The 10,370-nt window shown below is 46.3% G+C and overlaps 1 protein-coding gene across 3 annotated transcripts; it reads left to right on the top strand.

Moving 5' to 3' along the window:
* Window positions 1-2: 2 nt before the first annotated feature.
* On the top strand, window positions 3-10,036 carry sall2 (spalt-like transcription factor 2). Of its 3 annotated transcripts, XM_047332111.1 has the most exons (4): window positions 3-531; window positions 2,198-2,344; window positions 4,164-8,035; window positions 8,387-10,036. In XM_047332111.1, exons 2-4 carry the CDS (start codon window positions 2,269-2,271, stop codon window positions 8,681-8,683), a joined length of 4,245 nt encoding a protein of 1,414 aa, XP_047188067.1. In that variant the 5' UTR covers window positions 3-531; window positions 2,198-2,268; the 3' UTR covers window positions 8,684-10,036. The 3 variants fall into 3 exon arrangements, with proteins under 3 accessions (XP_047188067.1, XP_047188068.1, XP_035489316.2); XM_047332112.1 differs by lacking the exon at window positions 2,198-2,344; XM_035633423.2 differs by lacking the exon at window positions 3-531 and having other exon boundaries at window positions 631-2,344.
* The last annotated feature ends 334 nt before the right edge of the window (window positions 10,037-10,370 follow it).

The raw sequence follows: 10,370 nt of genomic DNA, 5'->3' as shown, positions 1-10,370 counted from the left end.
GGCGAGGGCCATTAATTATAACCGACAGGGAGACAGACAGCTCACCAGACATACAGACAGACAGACAGACAGACAGTGCCGCAGAGAGCGCAGACAGGCCGGACAGGAGCAGGAGCAGGCCCCGACAAATACAAAGAGATGAGGAAGAGCAGCGCGCACGGCCAAGGAAAATAATCCTCCCCCTGTAAAGCGACTAGACTACAGCTGTGTCCGCACCGCCCCTGCTGCCGCCGCCGCCGCCGCCGCTGAGTACATACACTCAGCAGCAATAATCACCCTTTGTCAAAAGAGAAAGAAACGCGTTTTGCGACGGAGATAAATAATTGAAAGAAAAAAAAAATGCGTCTGTCCGACTGCGCATCCCTGGGAGTCAATTGGGAAATGCTGCGCCAGTGTCCCGGCTGAGAGACGGAGCCGATCTCTCCCAGCATAAGCTCCTCAGCTCTTCTTCCCCTTCCTCCCCCACCCCACCCCCCCTTGTCAGTACACGATAGGCTACCGCGACCAAAAAATCATCGTTTTCAAAACATGGTAAGTTCATTTTGTGTTATATTTGGAGAGGTCGCGTCGGCGACGAGCGGCCTGCGTGGGAAATGCACATCCGGGACTGTGGGGTTTTTTTTTTTCTTTCGGAGAAAGTCATCATATTTTATGAATCATAACTTGTTATGATGTGGGAGCGCGCGTGGCGTGCAACAGGTCGCCGTACAGTAGCGGGGGCGCGCATCCCACCGCCGTATTTCTTTTGCGCTCGTCTCCAAACGTCGGCGGTAACAAGCGTCCGGCCGACGTCTTCGTGCGATCACATCGGCACGAAGGCACGAAACATACGGATGCGTTGTTCGCACAAAAGAAATGTTGTTTTGTAAAAAAAAAAAAAGCAAACGTATTTCAAGCGACCATATTCTCGTGTTGGACTATTTGAGAACTATTCGAGTTCTCACTTCTGTCTCGTTGACGAAAATAAGCTCGGTTACGCAACGACGCGCATGTTTATGACCTAATGATTTTCTTTTTAATCCTTTGACATTGTTCGGAAAATCACAGCTCAGATAAGTGTCCGCATGTTCCCACCACAGGGGTTTGACTGTTAAACTCCGTTGTATCCAATGAATTGTCCAACAAAGGAGGGTCAGTTTTTTTTAGTTTTTTTTATAATTCAGATATTTCAACGTCTGCATTGGAGACTTGGTTTTGTACCGCTCAGACCTTCATCTCACACCGGGCGCGTTTTTTTATTATTCCGTTCAAGCCCCGGGGGTCGGAGGGGTGTCACAGGGCCAGGGTGGAAAAAAAATGATATTTCCCCTCACTCCGACTGTGTCTTTCTTGCACCATACGTCTCTCTCCACGTGGTGAGCGGTGAAAGAGGGAGCATTGTGCCTCCAGTCAGTGGCCTTATGTGTTGGAGAGACTCGAGAGGGTGATGTTCACTCAGCTGTGCTGCCTCAACGCCATTGTTGCACATTCCGCCCCATTTCGGCCGCACTGTTTACTGAGCTCACACACAGAGGCCTGTTCTACAGGCGGCGGGAGCATTGGGAATCACACACACACACACACACGCGCGCGCGCGCACACACATTAACATATTTGAAAAGGTGTGTGTGCGCGCGCGAGGAGGTGCCCTGTGACATAGGGTAGTATGGTTTGGTTTGTCTTAACATAATTCATTTAAGCTGAGCCTTGCATTTTGCGCCCATCAGTGCGCACTGTTTCCCCCCCCCCGTTTCGCACAGAAAGATACACGCCAGTGAGAGGTTTTAGGTTTGTGTAAATTCATATCAGTAATCGGGGGACCCATAGGCAATGGCTATTATGAACTTGAGCGTCCGTGTGTGAAGGTTTACTAAAGAGAGGCAGTGGACTCTTGGCTCAAAAGAAGGGGTGTTCACTCGCCATTTGAATGCAAAGTAGTGGGTGAACAAGTGAGCTGTGTGTGTGTGTGTGTGTGTGTGTGTGTGTGTGTAAAGAAGAGAAGGAGGGCCAACGGTGAGTTTTGAGAAAAGGGAAACTTGTTGAGAGAAACTGTCACACATGCCTCTTTGGTTTTTTCTTTTCTCTGCACCACAATGCCACCAACATGGACCCGCTTCAATTCAGACTAATCCACCTGGAGCATCCAGTTCCACATTTCTGGAGATGATACTTTTTTTTTTTTCTCCCTTGAAGTAATTTAGGTACCTACTTTTTTCAGTGTGCAGGGAGACAGAATAAAACTTGTGTGTTGGCCAATGCGCCCCTGCGTCAGTCCCATCCTGCAGAAGCATGTCACGTCGGAAACAGAAACGACCCCAGCAGCTTATGAGCCTGACCCTCGGTGCCTGTCGGATACTTGAGCATGGTGAGAAATAGACTATATGTCAAAAGAATACTGGTTGTTCAGTAGGATGTGACTCTCATTCGATGGGAGGTTTAGACCTCATAGAAGTCACTGTCAATATGCAGAGATTGTGACAGTTAACAATTCATAGTGTTAGTGTCTAACAGATGCTTTAACCTTTGGCATTGTATTGTAAATGGGAAGCGGCGAATTTGGAATTTGAACAGAAATGTTAATTTCAGGGTTGTTAACATTTTTTATATGTTTTGATTAAGACACAATTATTTAACTTTAATCATCATTTAGAAACTATTCCAGATTTAGTAAACAGTTCAGTAGATTTTGTATTTGAGAGTTTGGCTATTTATTCATGCATGTTTTAAAAACTAAGGTTGGTTGGAATTACTGGCCTACAGAGTCTTTAATTTCTGCTCCGTGGTTGCAGCTATTAGCTGCTTTCTTTGCCCTGTAAAACCCGTGTCTTTTCTCTCCTCCTCACTGCCAATGTCTTTCTAAGAAACAGACCACCCAAAATACAAGGTTATACAGTAAACGGATAGAGAATTATCTGTGAAAAATGAACATACAGTGAATATTTTGGTAGAAGTTAAGGGATGAGTGTGGGAAGGTCAAGGAAAAGGAAACTTGGAGACACTGAATAAGGTGTTCTTACTGCAATAGCATTAGACCCCATTGTCCCCTTTCAGCTTTGTTGCTGGGTACTGAAGCATGAACATAGCCGAGAAGAAGTGTGTATGTGACTGTGTGTGTATTTGTGTCTGTCTGTTCACTCCAGTTACAGGACTCGGGCCCATAGTGTGTGTCATAAAACTGTAGCTTTCAAGCAAACAACTGTGAGGTTTGCGTGTGCATGTGCAACCTTGTGCATTCGAAGTGCTTCGCTTTTTGTGGCTGATTCGTGCAAATTGACAGGTAGGCTGTGTGTATGTGCTTTCGCATCTGTCCCTCAATGCTTTTCAGAGTTAAGTTGGTAATGTCTGAGTCATCGTGTCTGTCTGCAGGGCTGTTTGTTTTCTTTATACGACACCTCTCTTCCTCTGCCTGTCCCTAAACCATATCAGGAATGTGACCCCAGTGTGTGCCAGGTCAAGTCTGCCAGCCAATCAGGCACCCAGTACAGTGTCCAGTATCCAACCAGGACTTAACGTTTAGCCCCCATTGGGTGACTGGGGGATGGGCTCTTAAGGAGATGAAAGAAAGACAGATTGAATGGAGGGAGAAAAAAAAGAGGGAGGCGAGGATGGAAAAGTGTCTTAGTGTGTGAATGTGGTTTCTTTTTTATTTGGATGGGGTGGGGGTGAGGGGGTGAGGTAAAGTCCATTGTCTTGTGCATGTTGCCCTGGAAACAAGGTAGGCTCATGTATGGTTAAGCAGTGTACTTTTGCAGACTAGTGGAATCTGTGTCTGTGTGTGTGCAAGCATGCGTGCATTCATGAATCACGTGTGTGTGTGTGTGTCTCTCTCGCTGTGTGTGTGTGTGTGTGTGTGTGTGTGTGTGTGTGTGTGTGTGTGGCAACACTGGTGAGGAGGCTGCAGTTGATGAGGACAGACAGGACAAAGAGGAAAAGAAAGCTGTGGTCAATGATAAAGTGTTGGGAATTGAACCAAAAAGTTAAAAGTCACCTCTTAAATACCTGAATGCTTCCGTTTGCTAGAAAAAGACAGAATTTTGGTTATCAGGATAAGTGCCGGTTATTATGTAAAATTACTGATTAAAACTATCCCACAAAAAGAATGTAACCATTATGGTAACCTTGCTTTTTGCCGTCATAAATGATGATGAAATTACATTTCGATTTTCTCCTTTCAATTCCTCTAGATGACCACTTGGCTGTGAAGTCGCAGTCCTTTCCAATTGGCCCGGATTCTCCCCTCTATTCTCCATCTTCTTCTGCTCAAAGCTCCCAGCTGCTCCTTACTCTCCGTTCATCTCTCAAGGGGTCCCAGCCCCCCTCTTTACCCACTGAGAGTCCACCATTATCTTGTTCACCGAGCCAGCCCTCCCACCAACCCCCCACAGACCCACAGCGCCCCCTCTCACCTGACTTCCCCAACTCTTCTCTCTCTTCTCAAACTCAACATCCACCTGTGCTTCAACTATCTGGTTGCAGTTCTACGTCTTCTGCAAGTTTCGTTGGCCACTCTTCCCGAAGTGCACAAATGGCCTCTCCCAAGTTGGGACTGTCAGCCACCACTACCAACTCTTCTTCTTCCTCATCATCTTCTGCCTCTCTATGTCCTCCACCACATCCTGGAAGCCCCAGTCGTGTGCCCGATGGCCCCCCAAGTCCTGTTACTCCCAGTCCCAGTCCAGGAGTGACATCTGCCTCAGCTGCACCGTCTAGGGCCCAGCTAAGCATTGCCCTGATACTGGAGGAGCTGCGTGTGCTACAGCAAAGGCAGATCCATCAGATGCAAATAACAGAGGAAATCTGTAGACAGGTACTACGACTTGGTGGAGCCTCCTATACCATAGACACACCCTCACAGCATCTTCTCCCTCATTTGCCTCAGCTCTGTTTGGAAGGCAGCAAAAGTGCAGCCAGCCCAACTACCCAGCCGACTCCATCTCAGCCTTCCACTTCAGTAGCCCCTCTCCTGGCGTGTTTCTCCTCCCTACTTCCCTCTCAGGCAGCCAACAAACCCACAAAACCAAGCAGCTCCTCATCTCAAATCCTGCAGCCCCATAAGCCACAGATGGAAGGAACAGGAGGGACTTCGGGGGTTCATAGTTATCTGGGGATAAGCTCACAAGCCTCTGTACCCCAAACATCTTCCTCTGCTGCCATCTCCATGGCTTCCTCCACTTATCCATTAGCCCTGTCTTTAACTCTGCCCAATCGCTATCTTCATGAGAAATCTACAAATACCACTTCAATGAGTGGACATAGTGGCCTGTCCTTCCTAAACTCATCCCTTCCCACATCAGTTTCTATTGTCCCAAACTCCCAACATGGTCTGCAGTCTGGTTCTGGAGGAGGAGACTCATCGCCTTTACCCAGCTCCAACACAATGGCCCGACTCCAGCATGCCTGTCGCTTTTGTGGAAAAATGTTCAGCAGTGACTCTGCCCTGCAGATACATTTACGCTCACACACAGGCGAACGACCCTACCAGTGTCCAGTGTGCCTCAGTCGCTTCACCACACGAGGCAACCTCAAGGTACACTTCCTACGTCATCGAGAGCAAAACCCAGAGCTCTCACTTTCACTCCTGCCACCGTCTTTGTTTGGGGTAGCATTAGGGGGTACTGGGGGATCAGATATGGGACAGACCATGAGCAGTGGTAGCAGTAGTAGTGGCATGAATATGATCCAGAAGAAGCGAAAAAGCAGGCCTGAGGATGAAACATGTGGAGATAATTTGGAGGTCAGTGGCACCAGTACTAGCTTTTCTCTAGGCGCCTCCGGGGGATCAACCCCTTCCACCCTACCCCTGCCCCCTACTGTTGATCTGGCATTGATTTCCCACTCTCTCCTGCAGCTGAATAGGGCTGCAGCTGTAGCCGCTGCAGCCTCTATCGCCTCTGGCTCATCCCACTCACCCTCCTCCTCTTCAGCCTCCATTTCTTCTCTGGCTACCTCCCTCCTCTCGAACCCTACTTTGTCTTCGTCTTCCACCATCACAGGATTACTCAAGGGTGCCAAGCAGCAGCATTTTGATGAGAACACTCCTCCTCATGCCCCAATGCTTTCCTCTGCAGCATACTCCCAGCTAGCCCACCTGCCTAAACTCCTTTTCCCATCCGTCTCAACTTCCTCCTCTACCCCTGCTGCACACTCATCCCTCTACAACCATCCAGCCTTGAGTTTGCTACGCACACCACTACCCTCTACTCAAGGTTCCCTCCAACTTCCCTCTTCCAGCCATTCTCAGCTCTCTTTCCCATTCTCTTCCTTTCCCAAAGTCCCAGGTCAACACTCCACCACTCCATCCTCCCTGTCTTCCTCAACTCCAACATCAGAAACCTCCAAGCTGCAGAGGCTTGTGGAGAAGCTAGAGAAGGCTCCTCACCGTTCGTCTTCTCCATGGACATCTTCTACTTCCACATCCATGCTGGAGATGTTATCTAGCAGTACCACTACCTCTTCTGCAAATTCAGCTAACAGCCGTTTCACAAATGCCAACACTTCTACTACATATGTCATGGCATCCCCACCATCCTCTACTCTCGTCACCACTTCTGTTTCAAACCTCACACAGGAGATGGTTGCTGCCTTAGGCATGAGTACCAATGGAGCAAGTGCCATGGTGGGTGGCATGCTACCATCACTGAACATCACAGGTCCAGCTGCTAACCTGACAACCAATCAGTGTGGGGTTTGTCTACGGGTGCTGAGCTGTCCCAGAGCACTGCGTTTGCATCAGGCAACACACCTTGGAGAACGTCCTTTTCCATGTAAGATATGTGGAAGATCATTCTCTACTAAAGGCAGCCTGCGGTCACATCTGGCCACCCATCATGCCCGACTACCAAATGCACGTGTCCAGAACTCTTGTCCACTGTGCCAGCGTAAATTCACTAATGCCCTAGTGCTCCAGCACCATATCCGTATGCACCTTGGAGGTCAGTTGCCCCCAGACGGCACAGAGGATTCTGCACATGAGATGCTAGGTGAATCTAATACAAAAACGTTGTCACAATCGCAACCCCAGTCCACTGATCCCAATACTGCCTCCAGTAACACACCTCCTCTAACTGGCCACGGTAATAGCCCAGCCCAAAGTTCACAATTTCAAGCTCCAGCAGTTGGCCCAGTCCCTGTCTCTGGCAGTATGAAATCCACTGATTTTACCCAGCAAAATCCTAGCAAGTCTGCCTCCTGCAGCCAAGACCTCCTCCCCCCCTCCGACCTTAGCCCTGACCCTTTCATGAATCCCACAACACAAACTCCAACACCAGACAGTGTTGACCCCCCTGTCCTTGGCGTCAGTGCCCTCTTGCCAGCTTCCCAACAAACAGGTCAAGCTTCCCCAGTTAGTGAAGACAAACAAGTTGAACAAGTCACTGCTGATGTTGTTCATCCTAAATCCACCTCTTCACTAATTTCTTCCACTGTTACCAAAACTACAGTAACACACAAAACTATGGTCGGAGACTGTGGAGATAATGAAGCATCTACCTCCTCTAATGTCTTTCTTGACTCCAGCTCAAACTTGGACAACTTACAAAGCACACCTTCCCATGTTACCCCCTTAGCTTATACCTGTCCCAGTAGCCCATCTGTCCCCTCCCTGAGTCAAGATGTTTCAAATGTTAATGCAACAAAAACCTTGGAATCAGTCTCAATATCCCCAAGGCCTGAATCACCAGAACCCATGGAAGAAGACAAAGACCAGTCTCCTCTACCAGTAACACCAAAGCAAGACCCAGCAACAATGTCTGACGCGGACCCCAAAAAGACAAATTCGGAGATTGCAGACACTATTGGTGCTGAAGTGAGGGGTGCATCACAGAGAGCTGCCACTTTTGTGAGGGAGACACGTCAGAGCTTTCATTTTGGTTCGTATCGGAGGGAAGACCGTGTGGAAGGTGTTAAGATTAGTGTATTAGCTCCAAGTGAAGCACTGGATGCCTCTGTTCCCATCAGTCTTGCCCCAGCCCTGCCATCTCCGATGTCTCGTCCTGAGAAGAAAACCTATAGCTGTGCTGAGTGTGGGAAAGAGTATGCCAGTCGCAGTGGACTGAAGGTACTGGAAAAATGTGTGGTATTAAGACTGGTATTAGACTCTATTCGTGAGATGTATGGATATGTTGGTTTAATTTTTGTAGTAGTTTTTTCAGGAAACAATGTTAGATCTTTAGTTATGCGAGCATTTTCATCATGGAACCTTGAAATTCTGTTGATATATTAGTTCATGTGCAACATATGACTAAAGCATGCATCTTTTTTCTGAATGTTGCACTAAGTTAGCCATAGATTTTACTTTACACTTCAATATATTGGGTATATTGGAAAGTTATATCTTGCCTAACCCCTTACCATATTATGAGGGGAGGATGATCATGACACTTAGAATTATTTTAATTTTCATTCTCAGGGGCACATGAAGCACCATGGTGTAGGAACCAAAACATCGCGTCCACCAGCCCGGGCTAGTCGTTCCTCTGCTGACCAACTTCCTTCTTCCACATCTATGACCTCCTTGAACATTCCTGCCACCAGGAGCTCAGCAGGGTTCTGGAACCAGTACCAAGCCTTCCTTAACACCAGTAATGAGCCAAATGATGACCCAACTGGACTCCAGGGAGAGAATGAGTCAGCAAAATCCCCTGTAAGATCTCAGATGGATCCAAGAGTTTCAGAAGAAGCTGGCGAAGAGTCTAGTGAAGGGTAATAATTCAAGTCAACATGATTGGCTGGATGATGTTTTGGTGTTTTCAATCAATGTTTATGTTTTGGTGAAACTGTATGGACTTTGCGTAGTACTGCTTCCTTAACAAATTTCAAGTAGCCTGTCTGTTTGATAGTCAGAGTAAAATGTTTCTATGTGAAAGTTGTGAGTCAATCAGCTTGGTCTTGTGTTAAAGAAAGAGACAGCTATTGTACAAATAAAGATAAAAATATTCTAGAAGTAACTGAGTGGTTCTCAAACTGGAGGGCAGGGGGTATATAGCCACTGAAGGGGTTGGGGTAGGGTGGGTTAACTATAATAACCAATAATTTATGAAGTTCAGTTGAATATTTATGAAGGGGGAAAAACAAACAAGGGTTTGCTGATGCTATCGTGCTGACCTTTATTTCACTAAAATTCAAATTGAAACCCTTTACTTTCTTCCCCTGCAATTCTTAATGATTGATAAAAAGAATTTGGAGTGAGGGGCTTTGACCTGTTTTGGCTTCTGAAGGAGGCCATGCCAGGAAAAGTTTGAGAACCACTAGCCTGGCTCAAGTTCTTAATAGTTTGAAGCACATTCTAACATTTAAAAACAAATCAATGTTTGGATATGAAGAAAGAGTATCCCTGTTGTATCAGTGTTTCATACCAGACCTGGGCCAAATATTTCACATATAATATTAGTTTGGACTTACCACCAGGTCCAGATGGTTTAGGACATTTGAACAATTATGATGCACATAAGTGAGTCATCAGAAAGTACTAAAAGAAAAGTTTTCAATAATTTAATGTCGTTGTGTAATCATTTTGGTACTCAGTGTTGTACCAAATCTGATCTAATTGGCACCAAAGGAGGCTCAAGCCAACCAAAAACACATTTATTTGCAAATCCTACAAGCTTGGTCTGTTTCATATTCAGAAGATTCTTTCCTTCAGTTATAGAGAGAATTGATATAAGGGAAAATTAGATCGGCAAAAACAAAATTTTGCCTTACAAGAGAAAACAAGGTCAACAATATGAATGTTTTTCTGTGGGGAATATTAAGTCTTTCGTCCCCATCCTGTGACTCAGATAAACTACTTGCTTGTGTCATTGTGGTTTACTTTTCACTGTATTGTCCTGTCAAACCAGAAGCACAGCTGCACTGTTTATGAACCCAGTGAGGACATGGTCTCCTGTGTGACCTCTGACCGTCAGCTTTGTGAATATTATGATTGTTGTTTGGTCCAAATGTATTATCTGTAACACCTTTTCAATTACTAAAGTTACTAAAACCTTTAGTTACTATATACAGTATATCACAAGTCTGTGTCTGTTTGTTGTCAACTGTACATTCAGTATCTCCATATTAAAAACAAATTTGAAAAAAAAAAAACGTGCTCAATCTTGTTTAAGAGAATTTTACTCAACAAAATACAGTGGGTTCCAAAAGTCTGAGTCCAAGACGCCTGTGTGTTGCAACTAGTGGACTGGCTTATTATTTTCCATTGAACACAGCACAAATCTAAGCTTGGAGGTTTCGTGTCCATAATTTCTCACTCGCAGATGTCATTGATCTCCACTCCCTGCTGAGACAATTCAAGCTCTTCGCCATCGTGTCACATCAGCCAAGAAGACAAGAGCAATGGCGGAGACCAGCCGTCCGTCCTCAGCCATGGCCAGTACAGCAGTTGAGCTGCAGTACAG

This window comes from Scophthalmus maximus, chromosome 5, assembly GCF_022379125.1.
Source record: "Scophthalmus maximus strain ysfricsl-2021 chromosome 5, ASM2237912v1, whole genome shotgun sequence".
NCBI classification, from domain to species: Eukaryota; Metazoa; Chordata; class Actinopteri; order Pleuronectiformes; family Scophthalmidae; genus Scophthalmus; species Scophthalmus maximus.
Note: the sequence above shows the minus strand (reverse complement) of the source record. Positions and strands in the feature narration are given on the sequence as shown.

What these genes read in the sequence shown, in the direction of transcription:
- sall2 (XM_047332111.1), top strand. Translation starts at nt 2,269, where the DNA reads ATGTCACGTCGGAAACAGAAACGACCCCAGCAGCTTATGAGCCTGACC. An exon ending in CTGTCGGATACTTGAGCATG is followed by an intron (nt 2,345 to 4,163) that starts GTGAGAAATAGA and finishes CAATTCCTCTAG; the next exon opens with ATGACCACTTGGCTGTGAAG. An exon ending in CCAGTCGCAGTGGACTGAAG is followed by an intron (nt 8,036 to 8,386) that starts GTACTGGAAAAA and finishes TTTCATTCTCAG; the next exon opens with GGGCACATGAAGCACCATGG.